The 24973-nt window shown below is 47.5% G+C and overlaps 1 protein-coding gene and 1 long non-coding RNA gene across 2 annotated transcripts; one reads left to right on the forward strand and one right to left on the reverse strand.

Annotated features, from left to right (window-relative positions):
* Positions 1-23: 23 nt before the first annotated feature.
* Positions 24-24563, reverse strand: pik3c2b (phosphatidylinositol-4-phosphate 3-kinase, catalytic subunit type 2 beta). Its single transcript, XM_063910960.1, is given in 37 exon segments — positions 24-1902; positions 2002-2130; positions 2316-2422; positions 2739-2780; positions 2783-2810; positions 4991-5108; positions 5228-5352; positions 5508-5567; positions 5570-5702; positions 5860-5969; positions 6096-6194; positions 6196-6253; positions 7989-8158; positions 8393-8529; positions 8770-8899; positions 9104-9196; positions 9403-9510; positions 9863-10043; positions 11212-11306; positions 11427-11520; positions 11651-11839; positions 11994-12094; positions 12096-12137; positions 12250-12364; positions 12559-12726; positions 12879-13001; positions 13670-13865; positions 14597-14630; positions 14716-14862; positions 15026-15089; positions 15300-15379; positions 15485-15596; positions 17146-17263; positions 17438-17598; positions 18771-18871; positions 19477-20201; positions 24304-24563. Coding segments are annotated over 36 exon segments (4644 nt in total). The 5' UTR covers positions 20167-20201; positions 24304-24563; the 3' UTR covers positions 24-1716.
* Positions 3503-4671, forward strand: LOC134882958 (uncharacterized). Its single transcript, XR_010168208.1, has 2 exons — positions 3503-3805; positions 4157-4671. It is a non-coding gene; the product is annotated as an uncharacterized LOC134882958 (long non-coding RNA).
* Positions 24564-24973: the final 410 nt, after the last annotated feature.

Genomic DNA, 24973 nt, shown 5'->3' on the forward strand with positions numbered 1-24973 from the left:
CTATATAAAACAAAAAACAAACATTTCTTTTTAATTCAAGTTTATTTTGTAGTGCAAATAATACAAAACATGTTTCTGAATGAAATGAATGCACATTAATCAGAGTGGATAATCTAGTAATCACATTGTCATGATTTCAGTGTGTACCTTACATTCTGTGTCCACTCCACTGCACCCGCTTTCCATCAGACCGTCACTGAGCCAAACTCTACTTTAAGCCTTCTTTAGGAGATCAGGGAATTAGGTTTATTGAAGGTAAAAAATAAACAAAAACGTGAGACTTTTGAGGGTTTTTGAGAACTTATATTTGACCTACACGCCTCGAATACTCCTGGAATCTGTGTCTTGAAGAACGTCTGAAACCAACAGCACTTTCATTATAATTACTCTGCAGATTATGATGTAGATTAATGATCTGGTGTCCGTCCAAGTTCCTCAGAGTCCAAGGTGAGGTGTTTAAAGGTCCAAATATTATCCCTTTAATAAGATAAAGGGTTATTTTTCTGTGGAAGGACCAATGGGAAACACCATGATGTGGCTTAAAGTCGTCTGATTGGCTGAACTACAGGAGAGTGTCAGGGTCAAAAATCACAACGTATGCACCTGAATCTGTCAGAAGAACTCGTCCTCTCAAATTTTCACATTTGTACAGACCCTCCTACAGGTCCCCTTCCTCCCTTTGTATTTGTCCTACAGCGCAGAAACACGGAGGTCGCTTCATAAATCCGAAAAGTACAAAATGTTTAAAATCAGGAATGGAATGAGCGTCCAATCCGAGCTGAAAGGCAAACAGGCTCATGCACCGCAGATAGAAAATCAAAGCATCCGCTCTATAAAAAATCCTGTTAGCAACACGGAGCTAAGCTAATGCTAAAGCTAAAGGCTTCTCTCAACGTAGCGTAAAGAAACGTTAGGTTCCCCCCCTGGATGAAAGTCAGGCCAAGTTTAATCGTGAAAATTCTGAACCAGCTAAAATGTATCATCGTCCCTTTTTCTGCTGAAAGATATCGGACTCAGTTACCCAGCATGCACCTGTGTGTGCCGACTGAAACACATTTCATTGTAAATATTATAATTAATATCATATTCACTTCTCTGATGCTTTTTAAAACGGCGTATTAGGGCCACTGTTTGATGTACGTCTGGAACTATTGAAGTTAACTTGTGAGTTTTTCCACTTTATTATCAGAAAATGCTCACGTTTCTTTATTGTTAATGAACGGTTTTAATCTCAGAGAATACCCACGAGCTTTACACTTTAATTGTGTATTCACACACTCAATGTGATGGAGTTTCATCTTGTAAATACAACAACTTCAGTGTCAGATAATCAGATCTATATTCCACTTTAAATGACCCTAACACGCCGTTGCATCTTTTCCATCTAAGTGATTTACATACTTAAAAGTCAGTCTGAAACTAAACCTGTGAGTCTGAGCCTGTCTTCATTTAAATTAGTAAAAATATTTTGTGTTAAAACTGTTGAATCTCAAGTTTCCATGAAGTTTATCTCACTAATCTGTATGCTGTTTGAAGTTTAAAGGACCTGATGATGAGAAATAAAATCAACTTTGAATTTAAAATCAACGATAAGATTTAAAAAGCAAATCAACCTCTGCTCTCAGAGGATCAGCCACAGGGCTTTTACTTTGAAAGGACCTCCTTTGTGTCTGGTCCTCCAAGGAGAACTCTTCCTCTCTGCCTTTAGTCCGGCGCTCAGTGGGCAGGGTCTGAGCCTCCCAGTGGGTGCCAGTCCACCCAGTGCCCCCCCGGCACAAGGCCCCGCAGAGGGATGAAGGCCTCCCCCAGCACTGAGGTCTCCCAGAAGGGCCCATCACCCAGGACCCGAAGGTGGATCACCCTCTGGTCCAGGTCCCCCCGTGGGATACGCTCGTACACCAGCTGCAGGGAAACAAGTATTATAACAACAACACAACAACAACATGTAGAAACCCCTGCCGCATGTAGGTGTGTGTGTGTGTGTGTGTGTGTGTGTCTCACCATCTGGTTGTATGTGGGGTTACAGGTGCGTCTCGCGGCCCTGGTCTTCCTCTTGCTGGTCTTCATGGGGTCCGGCAGCAGGTACAGCTTCACATAGGGGTCGGGGTCAGCGCCGTCCTGCAGGGGCTGCTGGGTAATCACACGGGACACTCAGGAAAAAACTTTATTTAGAGCTAATCAAAACTCCTTTAGACAGACACACACACACACACACACACACACACACACACACACACACACACACACACACACACACACACACACACACACACACACACACACACACACACACACACACACACACACACACTGACCAGGCCTCTGATGTGCATCACCATGATGAACAGCTTGTCCTTCTTGTAGGAGATCGACAGCTTCACCTCCCCAAGTGCTGTACCTGCAGCAGGAGACCAGGAAAGCTCTACACACACACACACACACACACACACACACACACACACACACACACACACACACACACATTGTTTTGTACCAATAAACAAACTGTATTAATAATGGTGTAGCGGCCTAAACCAAAAAAATAGGACTGAAAACAAACTGAGCTGAGGCCCCCGTCAGCAGATATTACTCATGGGTTAAAGAAAGGTCTGGGCACAAGTCCATTTTATTTAGCTGATGCCAGATCAGAGTAAACCCCTTCTCTTCTGTGTGCCTCTCGCATACCCTATGGTAAAACCGTATGCCTACCGGGTGCGCCGTTACCAACTTATAGTCACCTGGTTTGCTGGCTGTGTGTCCTGGCCTCTCGTCTCGGGGAGCGGATGGAAGAAGGTGTAGACGAGGTCACACTGTCACACATAGATAAATAATAATAATAGGACAGATATATTATCCAAAAACAACAGGCTAATTAATATAAATATTACAAAATAATGTATTAATGACACCGCTGCTTGATAACACAATTAAAGGACAATAGCAACATTTCTAAAAACACAAACATTAAAATCTTAATTAATCAAATCTTATTCAGAATTTGATTAATTAAGATTTTAACCATTCATTTTTATAATGAGAGAAAGAGATGGAGAGAGAAACGCCTGCGACGGCAACTAGCTGCTAAAACTGGAAGAACCTGATACCCTGATACCCCCCCCAGCCCACCCCCCCCACACACACACTCACACACACTCACACACACTGTCCACACAGTGAGATCATTTCTGAGAAGTGCTGAGTGAAAATGAACTGGAACTCTGACACACAGATGGTGTGTTTATTAGCTGTCAATAATAATAATGTTTGTGTGTATCGGACCTGCGGAGCTGTTCACATCCTGAGTAAATATATTATGGTGTGTGGGTTTTATTCTCTGTCTTATTCTAAGCTCCTGCATCATGAGGCCTGGTCTCTGTCGTCAGGCAGAAACAAGAGAATTGTTTTATTTTTGATTTAATCTTTAGACTTTTTACTTTTGCCAAGTGTGTTTCATTTGTGTCAGTACACCTGAGTGTCACTGCAGACAGAAGTGAATAATAATGATAATAATAATTGTACTTGAATGACTATTTATTATTAATATTATAATTCTAACCCCTTAACGCCTATTGTCGCGAATTCGCCTCAAACCGCTTCTATTAAAAATGCAGCCGAGATCGTGCATGTGTTCCCCCAATGCCGGTTCATGTCTCTTCGATACGGACCTAGGAACGTTTTGCAAGCACTAGTTTCTCGTAGGACCGGTCAAAGAGTGGGAACTTACACCCGGTCGACGAAGGAGGGCATATCCGGTTAGACGCTAACGAGTGGAGAAAGCAATACGAAATATACGGTCCTATTTGAGGTAAGTTATTGAAAAAAAAAATATTTTTGCTGTTTATTGTTTGTTTGTGCAGCTAACGAGCAGAATAGAATAGTTTTGACAGATATTTCTGAAGTTATTTGAAGTGATTCTGTGTGTCGCGAATTCGCTACATTCGGCCATATTGTCTACATTGGTTACAATGAGTACATGTTTTGTATTATGTAAATACAGATGTCTGCATTCAATAGTGACCTTTTATTTCTTTCATTTAGCTTGACCTCGAAGTATGGAAAGCTGTTTTCAAAGAACTTTTCTGTCTTACAACTGTACTCATAAATCATAAATAAAAATGTCTGCTCTTTCAATAGTGACTTTTTTTTTTTACACCAGGTGATGAAAGCAGCAGCAGCAGCAGCAGTGATGACAGTGGCAGCACTGATGGAGACTCTGATGCGGTCCCTAGCACCAGTTCTGCAGCTACTGCTGCGAGAGCACCTACTACAACCTTAGCTGTTTTGTTCTTGTTATTGTTATTGTTTTCATTGTTATAATGAATGGTTAATGATGTCATGAGTTTTTGACAGCTGAGTTCATGAGTAAGACAGCTCGGCACATCCTTTGTTCTCTCTAAGTGTTTTCTCTTTCTCGTTCTCTCTCTCTCACACACACACACACACACACACACACACACACACACACACACACACACACACACACACACACACACACACACACACACACACACACTCTCTCTCTATTACACACAGTTCTACATGCTGTTTTTTTATTGTTGTTTTGTTGTCATTGTCATGAGTTTTGCATGTCTGTTGACATATTGTCATGAAATTAATACTATTTTAATTTAAATTATATGTTGGCATCAATAAAATGAATTACATGCCTGAGATGGGAAATGTGTTTTAATTACTATTTGATCCATTAATGCCTGTTGTCGCTAATTTGCATCATACCCCAAATTACTATTTTATCCATTAATGCCTGTTGTCGCTAATTTGCATCATACCCAAAATTATATCTATTCTATGTGCTAAATTGAAATTAATAATCTCCACTTAATTTAGCATCTGCTTGAAAGCAAAAACACATAAAATAAATTTTTTAACATAATTGCATTTAAATTCAGGCGTCAAGGGGCTAAATATTATTATAGTTGAAATAATAAAAGCTCATTTATTAACGCTAAAATGTAACATCTGTTCTGACCTGAGCGACCTCAGGTGCAGCGTGGATCAGGTGCCACACGTAGCCATTCAGCTCGTCTCTCCTCTTATCAGCTGCCGCCTCCCCCCGAGACCGACCAATCACAAGGCGGCTCGGGAAGCTGGGGGCGGGACAAAGGGAAAATTAAAAATGTAAAAAATCCTTCAAGATTCTTCTGTCAGTGTGTGTGTGTGTGTGTGTGTGTGTGTGTGTGTGTGTGTGTGTGTGATTACTGATTACCTGGGCAGTTTGTTTGAGGGGAACATGAGTCTCAGTTTGTTGTGGAGTTCATGAAACTCTTCAAATGTTCTCTGAAGCAGCAGCGCCTCCTGCTGACCCTCACGCTCCACCTTCACCACAAACACCTGCAGGCACACACACACACACACACACACACACACACACACACACACACACACACACACACACACACACACACACACACACACACACACACAATCATCTATATGTAAAAACACCAATTTAAAGTGTCAATATATTGATGTGTTTATGAACTCACGTAGCCCTTGCCGGTGCGCAGGTGCCTGCAGACGTACAGGCTGCGGAGCAGCCCGCCCCCCCCATCTGGGCGGTGTGCACTCGGGGGGCGAAGGAGAGGGAGGGCCGGTCCTCAGAGGAAAACTTCATCTGAGCAAGACTGTGGATGAAGAAGTTAAGACGGGTCGCCACGCTGCCCAGACTGGACTCAATCAGCCTGAGGAGAGACACACACTCCGTCAGACTCACACACTCAGTCTGGCTCTCTTAGTATTCACTGTTTGCAGGGAGTGTGTGTGTGTGTGTGTGTGTGTGTGTGTGTGTGTGTGTGTGTGTGTGTGTGTGTGTGTGTGTGTGTGTGTGTGTGTGTGTACCTGGTGAAGTACATGGTGGCGTCGGCCTCGCTCTCATGAGGTCTCAGAGCGTCGTACACATACTTCAGATCATCCAGATCAGAGAGCTCAGGGATCCCACAGGACAACATCTGCACACACACCCACTATTATTTTCATTGTCTCTTGAATTTATTTTGATGTAGTACCCTGCATGCTGCTACAGAGTGTTCATGAATTGTGTGTGTGTGTGTGTGTGTGTGTGTGTGTGTTTGTACCAGCCCCAGCAGGTTGAGGAACAGGTGTGTGTGTCTCCTGATGAGGTTATAGGCTTCGCAGCAGAGATCCACGAAGTCGTGGAAGCGGCTGGAGGGTTTTATCTCCTCCGTTGATCACGTACGCCATGTCGGAGGTGAACACGAAGGGGGCGCGGTCCCTGAGAGAGACAGGAAGAAAAAAATGTAAGATTCAATAGTGGCAGACCGGGGTGGTGGTTCCCCTTCAGAAGGTGTGTGCCAATTACAGAGGCATCACATTACTCCCCGGGAAAGTTTACTCTAAGGTGCTGCAAAGGAGGGTCCGGCCGATTGTCGAACCTCAGATTGAAGAGGAACAATGTGGTTTTCGTCCTGGTCCTGGAACGACGGACCAGCTTTTCACCCTCGCAAGGATCCTGGAGGGGGCCTGGGAGAACGCTCATCCGGTCTACATGTGCTTTGTGGATTTGGAGAAGACGCATGACCGGGTTCCCAGGGAGATACTGGGGTGCTGCGGGAGTATGGGGTGAGGGGGTCTCTGCTCAGGGCCCTCCAATCTCTGTACTCCCAAAGCGAGAGCTGTGTCCGGGTCCTCGGTAGCACGTCGGACCAATTTCCGGTGAGGGTTGGCCTCCGCCAGGGCTGCGCTTTGTCACCAATCCTGTTTGTGATTTCGAGGCGTAGTCGTGGGGAGGGGGTCTGCAGTTCGGTGGGCTAAGGATTGCACCACTGCTGTTTGCAGATGATGTGGTCCTAATGGCTTCATCGGTCTGTGACCTTCAGCACTCACTGGATCGGTTCGCGGCCGAGTGTGAAGCGGCTGGGATGAGGATCAGCACCTCCAAATCTGAGGCCATGGTTTTCAGCAGGAAACCGATGGACTGTCCACTCCAGGTAGGGAATGAAGCCTTACCCCAAGTGAAGGAGTTCAAGTATCTCAGGGTCTTGTTCTCGAGTGAGGGAACAATGGAGCGTGAGATGGGCCGGAGAATCGGAGCAGCGGGAGCGGTACTGCAGTCGCTTTAACCGCACCGTTGTGACAAAAAGGGAGCTGAGCCAGAAGGCAAACCTCTCTGCCTACCGGGCCATCTTCCTTCCTACCCTCACCTATGGTCATGAAGGATGGGTCATGACCGAAAGAACGAGATCGCGGATACAAGCGGCCGAAATGGGATTACTCCGCAGGGTGGCTGGCATCTCCCTTAGGGATAAGGTGAGAAGTTCAGTCTTCCGGGAGGGACTCGGAGTAGAACCGCTGTTCCTTCTCATTGACAGGAGCCAGTTGAGGTGGTTCGGGCACCTAGTGAGGATGCCACCTGGGCGCCTGCCTAGGGAGGTGTTCCAGGCACGTCCAGCTGGGAAGAGACCGAGGGGTAGACCTAGGACCAGGTGGAGGGGTTATATCTCTTCGCTGGCCTGGGAGCGCCTTGGAATCCCCCCAGTCAGAGCTGGTTGATGTGGCCAGGGAAAGAGAAGTTTGGGGCTCTCTGCTGGAGCTGTTACCTCCGAGACCCTGACGGAAAAGCGGGAGAAGATGGACGGACGGACGGACGGACGGACGGACGGACGGACGGACGGACGGACGGAAGATTTTAAAATAATTCAGACTTTTTTCTAAAAATCTCCAAATTCTGATTATTATTATTTTAAAGGTTTTTTTTCAGTTATCACTTTTTTTTGGGATGTTAAGCATTCTGACCTTTTTCTAAAGATGTGGACTTTTTTCTCAAATTTTGAAAGAAGTCAATTGTCCAGACTTAAAAATGTTGAGCAAAAAGTCAGGATTTTAACAAAAAAGACAATCCTTCAAAAGTCTGAAAAAAGTCTTTTCTCTGACTTTTTTCTCACAATCACTATTTTTTCTGAAAATCTTCCTCTGTCTGTCTGCTGTGGAATAAATGCTGAAGGTCTGACCGTTTGATGTTCCCGAACATCTGCGCGTGTCCCAGGAACTTCCCGAAGTCGATGTGGAACATGTGACCGCTGCTCTTCAGCATGATGTTGTCATTGTGCCGGTCGCAGATACCCAGGATGTAGGTGGCCACGCAGCAGCCAGCACACGAGTAGATGAAGTTCTCCACCGCCTGCACACACACACACACACACACACACACACACACACACACACACACACACACACACACACACACACACACACACACACACACACACACACACACACACACACACACACACACACACACACACACACACACACACACACACACACAGTTTTATGTCAATAACAAACGATAACATCTCTTCAGCTTGTGTTCACCTTTTCAGGAGGTTTACTCGTCACGTAAGTGTGGGTGTACCTTGTCGTACTGCTCGTCAGTGGGGTTGTGTTTCTGCAGCCAGTCGGCCAGCGGTCGGTCTTTGAAGGATCCGGTGACTCCGTGCTCCACCTGGATCTTCCTCAGAGTGTCGGCCTGAGGAATCATCTCCACCATCCCTGCACACACACACACACACACACACACACACACACACACACACACACACACACACACACACACACACACACACACACACACACACACACACACACACACACACACACACAGACACACACACACACACACACACACACATTCATTTATAAGGAATAAACACGGCTACTTCTGATTCCAAAGCAGATATTTTTGAGTCAGCATTTCTCCGATCATGTGACGGATTGAAATACACTCCTGACCTCTGCCTCTGCCGGTGGAGAAGCACTTGAAGATGACCATCCTCATGTCCAGACCCTCTTGGATCCAGATCTTGTTCATGATGCGGATCACCTGCAGGGTCAGCATGTCCTGCCGCAGGTCGTCCCCCGACTGCAGGGATTATATAGATTCAGGTACTCAGTGTTTAACAGTCTTCAGTTCTCTGTAGTTCTAGACATGAGTAAACAGACAGGTAAACAGATGTGTAGAGAGGTAAACATATCAGGTAAATATAAGATCAAATCAGCTAAAATATCAGATGAAAAAAGGATAAATATCCTGTATATTATCAGGTAACTTTCAGGTGAGTGTGACCTTGAAGATGACGTTGATGTTGTCTCCCAGCGGGTCGAGGTTTTGGAAGGACAGTTTGAGAGGAACAGCGTTGGAGTTGAAGAACGAACATGACTGGAAAACACAGAAGCAAAACAACATGATCAGCAGCAGGTGTGTGTGTGTGTGTGTGTGTGTGTGTGTGTGTGTGTGTGTGTGTGTGTGTGTGTGTGTGTGTGTGTGTGTGTGTGTGTGTGTGTGTGTCTGTGTGTGTGTGTGTGTGCTGTGTGTGTGTGTGTGTGTGTGTGTGTCTGTGTGTGTCTGTGTGTGTGCGTGTGTACCTGGATGTTGATTCCTTTGACGAGCAGCGCCGGGTTGAGAGGGAGTCTGCAGCTGCTGTTCACCGAGAAGAACTGCTTCATCTCCTCCAGACCCTCCTTCAGCACACACTGCAACACACACATAGTTGTTGTTGTTATTATTATTATTAATAATAATAATAATAATAACAACAGGATTATTGTGATCAACAATCCACACAAATCATCCAGTTCTCTGTAGTTTTTGGGCTTTAGCAATATTTATATAGTGCAGCATCCAGCGGAGTGCAGCATCCAGCGGAGCGCAGCATCCAGCAGAGTGCAGCATCCAGCAGAGTGCAGCATCCAGCAGAGTGCAGCATCCAGCGGAGCACAGCATCCAGCAGAGACACAGACTGACATGTACCACCCGAGCTGCAGCCTTCGAAACATCGAATTTAAAACGCGTTATTAGGCATCACTTCCGGTCTGAGCGGCTCACCTGTCTGCTGGACGGAGAGGCGTCCCGGACTTTGTGAGCCACCTGAGCGAGGACGGACACGAGCCAGCACTGCCGGTCGAACTCTTCCCGGAGACCGAGACCCACGCAGCACAGCAGGGCGGCAAGCAGGTGCTGATACCGAGCGCTGAACTGACTGTCCTGCAGGTTGTCCTTCAGCAGCCTGAAGAGAGAGAGATTAATCCTGGTTTTAAGGTCCCATATTGTGGCCGTTATTACTGATCATAGTTCCATTGTTGAGGAGTACTAGAATAGATTTACATTGTTCGATGTTCCAAAATCACATTGGTTTCCTCATACAGCATCTCTGTGTAGTATCTCTATTCACTCTCTGTCCTAACGCTTTGTAGGAGCTCCTGCCCACCCATCCCATTGGGCACCGTGTGCTCACGCCCACTCTGTTCTGATTGGTCAACAACCAGAGAGGTTACGCCCTAACAGAGTGCTTCCCCAGCCTTCCCGTTACAGCTGAGCATCAGTTTATGTTACAGCCATATATGTTTGAACCGGCATCCGGTCCTGACAGGACACAGACCAACGTGATGGACCTGATCCACCGTCCCAGTAGGGACTGGAGCCGGCGGTTTCACAGTGGAACCTTTTTATTTGGTGTCGCTGTTACATTTCAGATGATAGAACTGAATCAGAGTAGGAAAAGCCTGGTCCTTCAGTACTGCACGCTTTGCATATCGACATCAACCTGTGCAAGGTTTCTGAAGCTGTGGTCCGTGAAATGCCGGGCACACAGTACAGTACCTCGAACCGCTGAAGGAAAATACATTTAAACCACTGACTTCTTCGTGGTTCTGCCTTCAGTGAGGCAAACAGATGACATGTCCCCTCACATTTCAGGGCACTGTATTTCAGCCTTGCAACAGTAGATGGTCGGCTGGCAGAGGGTGGGCCTGTTGTTCTATAGCTATTGGCGTGCCAACTTGCCGATAGCGCTGATTTAGTGACGGCAATAACCCCCGGAAGAATTTTTTTAAAGAAAAATCTCCAACGAGGCGTGGGAGGGCAGCATGGACACGTCTCTCCTTCTTCAGATCTGTACTCGCTACAGGGTGTACTCTGAGGGTTTGTGACTCTGCAGACCGGTTGCATGCAGAGAAAACTAAATAACAGGGAGGAGGGGTTCTAACCGGAGAAGCATAATAGGGGACCTTTAACTAATCCTGACTATCATGCAGTTTGCCCTTCAGTAGCCTGAAGAGAGAGAGATTAATCCGGGTTTAACTAATCCTGAGTCTAATCCTGACTATCCTGCAGGTTGTGTGTTCATATGTGACATATAAAATTGGTAATAAATAAGGTGTGTGTGATCAGCTGACCAGAAGAGGTAGTGGGCGATGCGGACGTCCCCGATGGCTCTCCGGAGGAGGAACCGAACCAGAGCGCTGTCCAGGTAACACTCGTACTTCAGAGCCTGCCACAGACGCATCGGTTAGACACAGTACATTACATACTCTCTCTGAACACAAAATAAAAGCCTGTTTGTCTCTGTTACTTTCAAAATAAAAGCCCTGTTGATTCCCTGTCATGTTACCTGTACGAGCTGAGGCAGGAAGTCGAGCAGCTCTGAGTCTGTGATGGAGTCCATCCACTGAACCGCCGTCCTCCTCAGCTCCTGGTCTGGGAACCTGAAACACGATGACATCACTCAGGTGAGCTCGATGCCGTCACTCAGGGAGGAGACACTCATATCTAACGCTGTTTCTAATATCTTAGAGGAAAGGAACAGAACATGACGTCCTTCAGGTCGGGTCTTACGTGGCGTGCAGGAGGCCCAGGGCGTCCAGGTGTGGGGGGCAGGCCCACTGCTTCAGCAGGGCGTAGATGTCGGGCAGGCAGGACCACTCCCAGCAGGGGGCGCTGGCCAGAACCAGAGGCAGCGCCGCACTCTCAGCCTGACAGAACGCCTTCTTCTCCCACAGCAGGCGCCGGTCCTCCAGCGTCAGCCTGCACACACACACACACACACACACACACACAGGAGGAATAAATACATTTATACACTTGTGTGTGTGTGTGTGTGTGTGTGTGTGTGTGTGTGTGTGTGTGTGTGTGTGTGTGTGTGTGTGTGTGTGTGTGTGTGTGTGTGTGTGTGTCGGACCAGAACACAGCCTTCTTGTGGAGGACGTCCTGCAGCTGGATCTGACTGATGGCGTCCAGCCTGGAGAAATCGTACTGAGGACAGAAATCTGCCGGGGGGGGGGGTGCTGAACCGGACCTCGAAGGCTGAGGTGGGGAAGTCCACCTGAGAGGGGGAGACAGAGGGGGAGACAGAGGGGGAAAATGGGGGGAGGTAGAGGTTATTATTGCTGTTTGTACCTGCTATGGCCCTGTGACGCTGTAAATGACTGTCTCACCTGCAGGATCACGCTGTCCGGCTGGCTGAAGTTCGGCGAACTCGTCCGAGCGTTTCCTGTCCTCCCCGGGGCTGCTGGCCACAGACCGAGCAGCTTCCTGCCACACGTCAGGACGCTACACACACACACACACACACACACACACACACACAATATAATCTTTGAAAAAAAAAATTTATTTTGTCAAATTCTCTCTCACTGTCTGAACAGCAGCTGTTAGCTTAGCATAAGGCGTGTAGTATGCTGTGACTCACTGACTGTACAGCAGCTGTTAGCTTAGCATAAGGCGTGTAGCATGCTGTGACTCACTGTCTGAAGTTGAAGAGCGGCATGGTGACCCAGCCCAGAGCCTCGATGCTGCGCCGCTGCCTGCCCTTCTCCTCGGCTCCTCCAGGGGGCGGCAGAGAGCTGGCGTACAGCGTGACGGTCAGCTGAGACTCCCGGGGCAGCTGGTTGATCTGCACCGGGAAGCACACCCTGGAGGGGTGGCAGGGAGGTTATTTAAGAACACTGGAGCTACAAAACAGGTGTGTACAGGTGTATACAGGTGTGTGGAAGTTTCATTTCAGGTGAGTACAGGTGTATGAAGGTGTGTACAGGTGTGTATACGTGTGTGCAGGGGTTTGTACCTCTGGTCCCACACCACCAGGTGGAACAGGTATTTGCTGACCGCCTGCTTGCTGGTGTGCTGCGGCGCGCAGAGCTCCGCCCCTCCGTGAGTCAGAGAGCAGGACAGGAAGAAGCCCTCGTAGCTGACCAATCAGAGCGCAGGGACACGATGATGTCAGGATGGAAATATTCCCCCGTAATCTTTTTTAGTTTGCAGTTCTTTTTGTTCTGTTCATTAGTTTTTATATAATGTATAAACAAGCTTTAATATGAAGCATCTGTTGGGGTACGGAGAGGAAACACAGTTCACTCTGACAAACATTACAGACTTTAACTTCAAGTTGTTGATCAGACTTTTGACCTCTTATAAGATTATAAACTCAGGGCTTTTACTGGTAATTAAGTATTGGTAGGCTGAGATATATATTCTCCTACTGCAGTAGTATAACACACACACACACACACACACACACACACACACACACACACACACAGATGGTGTCAAGGTCAGCTCTGGTTCCCAGGCAGTCAGCCCTTTGTGTGTGAGTTAGTGGGGGGGAGGGGCAGCAGCCTTTGTTCTACATCTAACACACACACACACACACACACACACACACACACACACACACACACACACACACACACACACACACACACACACACACACACACACACACACACACACACACACACACACACACACACACACAAATCTCTTCCTTGCTATAAACACATTGTATATCCCCACATCATACACCAGAGGGTTGAGGTTTGTGTGTGTGTGCGTGTGTCTGTGTGTGTGTGTGTGTACCTGGCAGCCCAGGTGATGGGGATGCGGTGAGCGGCGTGCACGTTGAAGGCGAGCACATTGTTGACGAGGCCGGCCTCCTGCAGCGTCGCCGTGTAACCGCGGCTCGGCGCCGCTGGCTGGAAGTTGGCGTTGAAGGTGTTGCAGTACAGCTCCACCAGGTCCAGGATGGCCGCCGTCAACTTCTCCACCACTTTCTCTGAGAGACGACATCCTGTCCGTCACACTCTGACACACACCCTTCAGGTCTCACTTTCCTCTCATCTGTGTCTTAAAACTCAGCGTGTTGTTTCCTGTGTCTAATCTCACTGCTAACACATAGCTAACTTTAACTGTTAGCAGTTAGCTGTTAGCAGTATGTTAGCAGTTAGCTGTTAGCAGTATGTTAGCAGTTAGCTGTTAGCAGTATGTTAGCAGTATGGTGGCAGTATGTTAGCAGTTAGCTGTTAGCAGTATGGTGGCAGTATGTTAGCAGTTAGCTGTTAGCAGTATGGTGGCAGTATGTTAGCAGTTAGATGTTAGCAGTATGTTAGCAGTTAGCATTTAGCTGTTAGCAGTATGTTAGCAGTTAGCTGTTATCAGTTAGCTGTAAGCAGTTAGATGTTAGCTGTTAGATGTTAGCAGTATGTTAGCAGTTAGATGTTAGCAGTTAGCAGTTAGATGTTAGTAGTATGTTAGCAGTTAGCATTTAGCTGTTAGCAGTATGTTATCAGTTAGCTGTTATCAGTTAGATGTTGGCAGTATGTTAGCTGTTAGCAGTATGTTATCAATTAGCTGTTATCAGTTAGATGTTGGCAGTATGTTAGCTGTTAGCAGTTAGCCACCGGTGCAGTGGGTTCCTAAGAGTTGCACTATGGTGCACTCAGGCTCTTTGGAGTGAAGAGTAATAAGGTAAACTATAGCATTGTCTAGGTTTGGTTTGAAACGTACCTCTGTTCTCTCTGACTGCCAGCACTGATGCATCCTGGGAGGACAGACAGGAAGAGGACAGCATGAAGCTTTGATAACAGACTTCACTGAGAGAGACTGAGTGATGTGTTCAGGCTCACCTTCAGGACTCGGGGCTGCAGACGGCAGGGGCATGCTGGGAGCTGGCTGAGGGCCGCCGTCACGTCGGGCGTCTCCACGGACGCCAGCGAGCTGCAAAGCGCCTTCACCGATTGGACGAGACGCTCCACGTGCAGCGGCAGCTCCGTCTGCAGGGACAGACAGCAGGAGGAGCTTTTCATTTGGACTGACAGCTTTTGTGCATCTGTCTTTCACAGGACGTCTGGGATTAGGAGCCAGAGAGAGGGGGCAATCTCTGTGAGGGAGGGGCCTGTGTGTTAGTGAGCTGGATGTCCTCACAGGTGTGTTTACCTCCGACAGCAGGAAGGACTCGGCCTCGTTGTGGAACGTGTCGAGCAGCAGAGTCAGAGCCTCCCTGAACACAAAACAAGAAGAGAAATATGACGTTGAGGTGAGAGACAGGTGAGAGAGAGACAGGTGAGAGAGCCAGGTGAGAGAGAGACAGGTGGGAGAGAGGTGAGAGAGAGACAGGTGAGAGAGAGACTTTTAAAACAGAAATGAAGGAGCTGATTGGACATAAATAATGTTTATTAATTATGTCCAAGGGGCAAGGCCCCGCCCCCACCTGGTGACGGTCTGTCTGATTGGACGCTCCTGCAGTAGGATGCTGTGGTTCATGGTGGACAACGTCTCGTCGTCCGCATTCTGTGGACAAAACACAAGTCATCATGTCCCGCTCTGTGTGTGTGTGTGTGTGTGTGTGTGTGTGTGTGTGTGTGTGTGTGTGTGTGTGTGTGTGTGTGTGTGTACCGTGCGGGACAGCTCCGTGTTGATGGATGTCCTCTTGGTGAGACACAGTCGGACGTCCCAGTCAAACTTTAGACACGTCTGAACAAACTCCAACCCGGCCAGAGTCTGAGAGCTGAGAGACAGACAGGTAAGAGACAGACAGGAGAGAGACAGACAGGAGAGAGAGTGAAAGGAGAGAGAGAGAGAGAGAGAGAGACAGGTGAGAGAGAAAGAGACAGACAGACAGACAGACAGGTGAGAGACAGACAGGGGAGAGAGACAGGAGAAGACAGACAGGTGAGAGAGAGAGAAGTGAGAGAGACAGGTGAGAGACAGACAGGAGAAGACAGACAGGAGAGAGAGAGAGAGAGAGAAGTGAGTGACAGACAGGTGAGAGAGAGAGAAGTGAGAGACAGACAGGTGAGAGATAAGTGAGAGACAGACAGGTGAGAGAGAGACAGGTGAGAGACAGACAGGTGAGAGACAAACAGGTGAGAGAGAGAAGTGAGAGACAGACAGGTGAGAGAGAGACAGACAAACAGGTGAGAGAGAGGGAGAGAGAGAGAGAGAGATAGACAGGTGATAAACAGACAGGAGAGAGAGAGACAGGAGAGAGAAGTGAGTGACAGACAGGTGAGAGACCGACAGGTGAGAGAGGGAGAAGTGAGGGGCAGACAGGTGAGAGACAGACAGGAGAGAGAGAGAGAGAGAGAGAGAGAGAGAGAGAGACAGAGAGAGAGAGACAGGAGAAGACAGATAGGTGAGAGACAGACAGGTGAGAGACAGACAGGAGAGAGAGAGAGAAGTGAGTGACAGACAGGTGAGAGAGAGAAGTGAGAGACAGACAGGTGAGAGAGAGAGAGAAGTGAGAGACAGACAGGTGAAAGACAAACAGGTGAGAGAGAGAAGTGAGAGACAGACAGGTGAGAGAGAGACAGGAGAGAGACAGACAGATGAGAGAGGGAGAAGTGAGAGACAGACAGGTGAGAGAGAGACAGGAGAGAGACAGACAGGTGAGAGAAAGGGATATAAGATACTATTTAATGTTGTTTTAATGCATTTATAGATGCGCTTTTATTTTGAAATTCCATGTCACCACTTCCTGTCTAATCAACCCCTATCTATAATGTAAAAGCTGAATAAAAGCTCTGTCAGTAAAGCTGCTTTAATATAAACGTTTCAGCAGACAGACAGTCATTGTTTCACAGCAGGAAGTACAGCCTCTCACAGCTGCAGCTTATCACACGGAAACACACACACACACACACACACACACACACACACACACACACACACACACCAGCAGCTCTCTGTAGATTCATATAACAACATCAGAAAAAACATGAGTACAGCTGCAGCCTGTGTGTGTGTGTGTGTGTGTGTGTGTGTGTGTGTGTGTGTGTGTGTGTGTGTGTGTGTGGAGCAGCTGGTGTGTCCGTCAGACAGCAACGCCACTGTTATCATTAAATGGTAACTTCCAATCTGTCTCGCTGTGTGACGTGCAACACACGCCTCAGCAGACTTCAGGGATGATAAAACTTTTAGTTTCCGCTTGGCGCCAATTCTGGTTTTTCACCAGAAAGTGGGCCGGCCGTAATTTCTCCAGGGAGTGACATAGCACTGCGCTCGTCTAAAGCGTTCTCTCACTCTGCCATTACACACAGAGCACACGGGTCACTCACTTGTGCAGGAACTCGTCCTGACCGCACACCTTTAGCAGGTAGTCGTCCACGTCCACGTCCAGGTCGTCCTGAGCGTAGCACAGAGTCTGATAGATCAGCAGGTCCACTGTGGACGAGCCTGAGAGACAGACAGACATATATCACAAACAATACACAGTATAAAGTATTCTGGAAAAATAAAGACCTCTTAACTGTGTGGAGGTTAGAACATTAACTATCAGTGACCCTTCCAGAGACACAACCTTTATTTTGAAATCAGCAGTTTTATTGTGGCGGTGAGTTCCTATCTTACCGTCGCAGGTGAAGGTGAGCGGCTCTCTGAAGTGCCGGCTAGAGACGGTGACCCGAACACTGACCCCAAGCGCCTGCTGCAGCTCCTCCCCCCCCACCGACCCCGCCCACACAAAACCACCGTTCCTACTGCGCTCAGTGTGGGGGTCCGCCGAGCGCAGCCTGTACACAGAGTACACAGTCAGTACTAACACACAGAGTACACCGTCAGTACTAACACACAGAGTACACCGTCAGTACTAACACACCGTCAGTACACAGTCAGTACACCGTCAGTACTAACACACAGAGTACACCGTCAGTACTAACACACCGTCAGTACACAGTCAGTACACCGTCAGTACTAACACACAGAGTACACCGTCAGTACTAACACACAGAGTACACAGTCAGTACTAACACACAGAGTACACAGTCAGTACTAACACACAGTCAGTACTAACACACAGAGTACACAGTCAGTACTAACACACAGTCAGTACTAACACACAGAGTACACAGTCAGTACTAACACACAGAGTACACAGTCAGTACTAACACACAGAGTACACCGTCAGTACTAACACACAGAGTACACCGTCAGTACTAACACAAAGTCAGTACTAACACACAGTCAGTACTAACACACAGTCAGTACACAGTCAGTACACAGTCAGTACACAGTCAGTACTAACACACAGAGTACACAGTCAGTACACAGTCAGTACACAGTCAGTACACAGTCAGTACACAGTCAGTACTAACACACAGTCAGTACACAGTCAGTACACAGTCAGTACACAGTCAGTACACAGTCAGTACACAGTCAGTACTAACACACAGAGTACACAGTCAGTACTAACACACAGTCAGTACTAACACACAGAGTACACAGTCAGTACACAGTCAGTACACAGTCAGTACACAGTCAGTACACAGTCAGTACACAGTCAGTACACAGTCAGTACTAACACACAGAGTACACAGTCAGTACACAAAAGTCTAAATATCTCAGGAAAGTCAAAATTCTAAGGAAACGCATAATTCTGAGAAAACTGAAAAATCTGAAGTCAAAAGTCTGAAAAAAATCTGATTTTTTTTTTATTCTGAGAATTTTTGCGTTTTTGCAGAAAGTCGTATTTCTAAAAAGTCAAACTTCTGAGAAAAAAGGCAACATCCTAAGAAAAGTCAAAATTCTATGAGAAGTTTAAATTCTGTGCAGTCATGTTTCTGCAAAACTGAGAAAAAATCTGAACAGTCAAAATTCTATGAAAAGTCAATACTACAACGAGTGCATCATGAAATATATACGCCGAGTGTGTGTACGTGCGTGCGTGTGTGTGTGTGTTACTCACACGTCCAACATGTGGCAGAAAGCAGCCACCTCCTCGTCTCTCTCTTCACTAACTTGGAAGAGTTCATATCCAAACCCATTGGTCCTGGAGCCCAGAGACACCTGTCAATCATACAGAGCCAACCAATCAGAAAGGAGAGCTCCACCTACCCACTATTCAGCCTCGTGCAGCTCATTCTGTATGTTATTTTCAACACAGAGGAGAATAATTACATCAGGAAAACATTTGTTATTTATATAAAATGACTAAATGAGGAGCTGTACAAAAGATCACTGCTCCTCGCACGAGGACGGTTAAATACAGAACACGCTGTAGATACATGAGGATAATAAAGAGCGTTCCATCCTCCAGTTCTGATTCTGTACACATCTTTATTATTCACTTAGTGTCGCTGTGAGTCTGAGCCTCTGCTCTTCAGATCCGGTCCGACAGGTCTGAGTGTTTACCGTCAAACTTTGAGCCGGACAATATTTATTTATACAAATACAGCGACGCGATTTCCCTTTTCCATCAACCGTCACAGAGCCTACACTGCTAACCAGTTCAGCATAGACATCAGCCGGGCTGGTGGGAGAGAATACTGACATGTTTGGAGCTTCAAACATCGAAAAGGGGGTTGAAATAAGTAACATGTAAAGTAAACAACAAAATATAACAACAATAACAACAACAACAACAACAACAACAAAGTAATATGAATGTGTACCGGGTCAGCAGAGACGCGCCGCTGGCCCCTCTTGCTTGGGGCCACGGGGGCGTAGGTCCGGGGTGGGACTTGAGGGGGGAGGGTCTTACTCCGGGCCACGGGCTTCCCTGATTGGTCCCCGTTGGCCCTGCGGCCCCGCGGCCCTTGCCGGCCCCCGTTGAGTCGGGACAGCGAGTCGTTGATGTTGTCGTAGTTCAGCCCCCCCGAACCCACTTTTGGGGGGTCCACGTCGGGAGTGAACAAGTTGACGTCCCGGGGCCCGGTGGGCCCTCGGGGGGGCAGGAACGGGTTCTCTGAGCCCGGCACCGGCAGGGGGGGTAGGGGGTTTCTTGGAGGGAGGGCGGGGGGGATGTCGTCTTTAGGGAGAGGCCCCGGGCGGGGGGCGTCCCGCAGCTTGGTAGCCCCCGGGCGGTCCAGGATGTACAGGGGCCCCTGGGGGGTCTGAGGAGCCTGGGAGCCTCCGGGCTGGGTGAGGGAGGGGTCGGAACAAGAGAGGCCCCTAAGCAGACCGCCCCCCGGATGGGGCCGGGGCGTGGCAGGGGTCTCGGAGCCGCTCTGGTCCTGCTTGAGTCTGGAGAGAGCGTCGTACTCCATCTGAAGGGCCTCGGCCAGAACCAACTCCTTTGGGCTGAGGCCCAGAGCCTCCAGGCCCCAAGCAGGGTCCCCGTCCGGCCGGGGGGCCGCAGACATGGTGGGGCTACAGGGAGGTGGGGGCACACATGGAGCTGCAGGGGACACAAACACAGTTTTATTGTGGGAATACAGTCTTAAACCCTGATTCAGCATTCCCTCACCTCTCCATCAACACAAACTGTGATTAAACCCGAAGGGAGGGGCCTGAGCCTCTGAAGTGAGGGACCAGAGCCTCTGAAGTGAGGGAGCAGAGCCTCTGAAGGCAGGTACCTGAGCCTCTGAAGTGAGGGACCAGAGCCTCTGAAGGCAGGGACCAGAGCCTCTGAAGGGAGGGGCCTGAGCCTCTGAAGTGAGGAACCAGAGCCTCTGAAGGCAGGGACCAGAGCCTCTGAAGTGAGGGACCAGAGCCTCTGAAGGCAGGGACCAGAGCCTCTGAAGGCAGGGACCAGAGCCTCTGAAGGCAGGGACCAGAGCCTCTGAAGGCAGGGACCAGAGCCTCTGAAGGCCGGTACCTGAGCCTCTGAAGTGAGGGACCAGAGCCTCTGAAGTGAGGGACCAGAGCCTCTGAAGGCAGGTACCTGAGCCTCTGAAGTGAGGGACCAGAGCCTCTGAAGGCAGGGACCAGAGCCTCTGAAGTGAGGGACCAGAGCCTCTGAAGGCAGGGACCAGAGCCTCTGAAGGCAGGGACCTGAGCCTCTGAAGTGAGGGACCAGAGCCTCTGAAGGCAGGGACCTGAGCCTCTGAAGTGAGGGACCAGAGCCTCTGAAGGCAGGGACCAGAGCCTCTGAAGGCAGGGACCTGAGCCTCTGAAGTGAGGGACCAGAGCCTCTGAAGGCAGGGACCAGCGCCTCTGAAGTGAGGGACCAGAGCCTATGAAGTGAGGGACCAGAGCCTCTGAAGGCAGGGACCAGCGCCTCTGAAGTGAGGGACCAGAGCCTCTGAAGGCAGGGACCAGAGCCTCTGAAGATGTGTGTTTTTATCATACTATCAGCGTTTATCACTTCCTGTCCCCTGGTCTGGAGGTCAATGGTTTTCTGAATATGTTTTTGGTTGTTCTCCTGAAATCAGGTCTCTGGTTAAAACAAGCTGGAGAGATTTTAACATTTTAGTTCTACGTCGACATCAGTAAATACGAACACTACATGAAAGTGATTTCATTTTCAGACTATGTGTGACTGATGTCTGAAACACAGAAGCCTGCAGGCGAGTGTTCAGGGGGAAGGAAACCCAGACACAATGAGCAGGAAGGAAGTGATCTGATCGCGTTATTGACGACAGAAAATATTTATTATGCAACGCCTGTTATTCAATTTACACTAAACTCAGTCCAGGTCTTTCTCTTTTATAAAAACTAACACATCTCTGCTTCCATAAAGCTCAGAGATCAGGTCAGCAGGGAGGCCTACATGTCTGCTATTTAAATATGATAAATCATTAAAGCGTATGAAACAGACAACTGCTGCGTCTGTTTGATGGAGTCACTGAGATAAAGCACGATGGCGTCTGATGGGCTGGTCCGGGACAGATCCTCAGGACGGCCCCTTAGCCTACCCCGTACAATGGGTTAGAGCGCTGACCAGTAGGTCTGCGAGTGTTCCACAGTGATGTCACCGTGTTCCGGAGCTGTGAGATTTTAGCCTTTGCAGGAAATGTTTTTTTGACAAATTATTTGACCTAAGATTTTCGGATAAATTTGAGTAAATATATATATTTTTTACACACAAGGGATATTAAGTATCAGGTTCTCTTCAGAAATGATGTTAATGAGTTATGTTGAAATAAATCCAACTACTGTTATTAACTATGTAACATATCTGCCTCATGCTGCTGTCTGATGGTGTGGCACACAAACACACACACACACATGGGGGAGGGGAGGAGATGGGTAATGGGGGAGGGACAAACCCCCCCCCTAGGGATGAATAAACCCTGATACATACACACCACAAACAGCTGTGTCCCAGATCCTCCCACACACACACACACACACACACACACACCTTTCTGAATACAATCACTGACCATTGGAAACAGTGGAGACGCATTCCAAGTGAAATTCCACAATTCTCTGTGAGGTCATTACAGTGTGAAGCCTTTAGGCCCGCGTTCAGAGGGACAAACAGGAAGTGAACAGAAAGTAAACAGGAAGTGAATCCATCTTCTTATGAAACATCATGACAGTAGCCCTTTCTCATTTGTCAAATTTTCGCCACCTCAACTCCTCCAACCGCATTTCCTGTGGGTGGGACTAAAAGGAGTCCAGGAGGGGAAAACTGTCCTGCTGCAGAGCTCCTCTCCAACTCTTCTCGTTTTACTTTGAAATCTTGTGCTCTGACTCCAGAGAGCTCTCAGGAAGTTCATTCTTACTCTGTTGTAGTTTTTCTGCAGGTTTTTTAAACTATCATTATCTCCGATGTTTATCCAGACTAAACGTCCATGAATCCTCTTAACAATCAGAAGAACAAAGGAACATTTATGATGTCAATGTTGGCTCAGAATCACAGCTTCTATATTGTCATTTATTCTCTCAAAATGATCCAAAATAATGCAGATATTTACAACATTTTGCTGTAAATATTCAGTTTTCTAATTTTGCAATAATAAAAGAAGTTCTGAACTACAGACTGATATACACCTGAACATCAGCAGGAGAGGACTCTTTAAAGTAGAGACTCTACATACTGATATACACCTGAACATCAGCAGGAGAGGACTCTTTAAAGTAGAGACGCTACATACTGATATACACCTGAACATCAGCAGGAGGACTCTTTAAAGTAGAGACACTACAGACTGATATACACCTGAACATCAGCAGGAGAGGACTCTTTAAAGTAGAGACACTACATACTGATATACACCTGAACATCAGCAGGAGAGGACTCTTTAAAGTAGAGACACTACAGACTGATATACACCTGAACATCAGCAGGAGAGGACTCTTTAAAGTAGAGACTCTACATACTGATAAACACCTGAACATCAGCAGGAGAGGACTCTTTAAAGTAGAGACACTACAGACTGATATACACCTGAACATCAACAGGAGAGGACTCTTTAAAGTAGAGACACTACAGACTGATATACACCTGAACATCAGCAGGAGAGGACTCTTTAAAGTAGAGACACTACATACTGATATACACCTGAACATCAGCAGGAGAGGACTCTTTAAAGTAGAGACTCTACATACTGATATACACCTGAACATCAGCAGGAGAGGACTCTTTAAAGTAGAGACACTACATACTGATATACACCTGAACATCAGCAGGACTCTTTAAAGTAGAGACACTACATACTGATATACACCTGAACATCAGCAGGAGAGGACTCTTTAAAGTAGAGACACTACATACTGATATACACCTGAACATCAGCAGGAGAGGACTCTTTAAAGTAGAGACACTACAGACTGATATACACCTGAACATCAGCAGGAGAGGACTCTTTAAAGTAGAGACTCTACATACTGATAAACACCTGAACATCAGCAGGAGAGGACTCTTTAAAGTAGAGACACTACAGACTGATATACACCTGAACATCAACAGGAGAGGACTCTTTAAAGTAGAGACACTACAGACTGATATACACCTGAACATCAGCAGGAGAGGACTCTTTAAAGTAGAGACACTACATACTGATATACACCTGAACATCAGCAGGAGAGGACTCTTTAAAGTAGAGACTCTACATACTGATATACACCTGAACATCAGCAGGAGAGGACTCTTTAAAGTAGAGACACTACATACTGATATACACCTGAACATCAGCAGGAGAGGACTCTTTAAAGTAGAGACACTACATACTGATATACACCTGAACATCAGCAGGAGAGGACTCTTTAAAGTAGAGACACTACATACTGATATACACCTGAACATCAGCAGGAGAGGACTCTTTCGTTAACCTCTCGACCCCGGGGTTTCCGCCCACATCCCACCGTGGAGCCCGGAGGAGAGGTGAGTAAATCTCAACACCCTGCGTTCAGCTGCATTTCTATCAGCCAGATTCACCTGCAGGCCACAGCAGTTCCCATTCACACCACAGCCGGAGCCCTGGCCCACAGACCACCGGGTGTTGAGGTGTCATTACTGGTAGTGTAGTTCGGTGTGTGTGCAGCCCTGCAGCAGGTGTGTGATGATCAACCGATAAAAACAGCTAACATTATCTCCAGGTGAAGCTTACATGAGACTCACGGTGTCCGGGCGGTGAGTTTTAAAGCGGTTTACTTTCTTCCAGAAATCACATCAACACCCCATCAGAATCCCGGTCGAAGCAGACGGGGGTCCGGGGTCTGACAGCGGGGAGGGTCCGCACATCCAGCCGGGTTCAGACCCTCAGTGTGCGGCTGGGAGAAACACAAAGCCTCCGCAGTGTCTCCGGTGTCTCCGGTGGATCCTCTGCCGGGTTCAGAACCTCTGTTTGCGGCTGTGCGTCAGACTCTCCACCGGGAAGATCCACACCGGAAACATGGGGGTGTTTCAGGTTTACAAAATAAAACTGGAACGGCTATTCTAGAAATCTGTATTGTCCCTCTGCACATCGTAATAGAAAGATATTAAATGTGTCCAAAGTAACCTCTAACAGGCTTGTATCGGGATAAAAAAAAAGGATACGGTATTTGATTACAATTAAAGACAAAAATAAGTAATCAGAAAGAAAAATAGAGATTAGTAACCAGACAATTTTATAATATACTTAAATACTCCTAAAATTACGGTCACTATATTATAGGTGTTATTTGTTCTTTGGTTTATATTTAAACTGCTTTAATTTTCCTTTATTTTCAACCCATTTCTTTCTCCACTGGGCATATCCACACCGGAAACATGGGGGCTTTCACCGCTGAGGTTTT

Source organism: Eleginops maclovinus, chromosome 20 (assembly GCF_036324505.1).
Source record: "Eleginops maclovinus isolate JMC-PN-2008 ecotype Puerto Natales chromosome 20, JC_Emac_rtc_rv5, whole genome shotgun sequence".
In the NCBI taxonomy this organism is placed as follows: domain Eukaryota; kingdom Metazoa; phylum Chordata; class Actinopteri; order Perciformes; family Eleginopidae; genus Eleginops; species Eleginops maclovinus.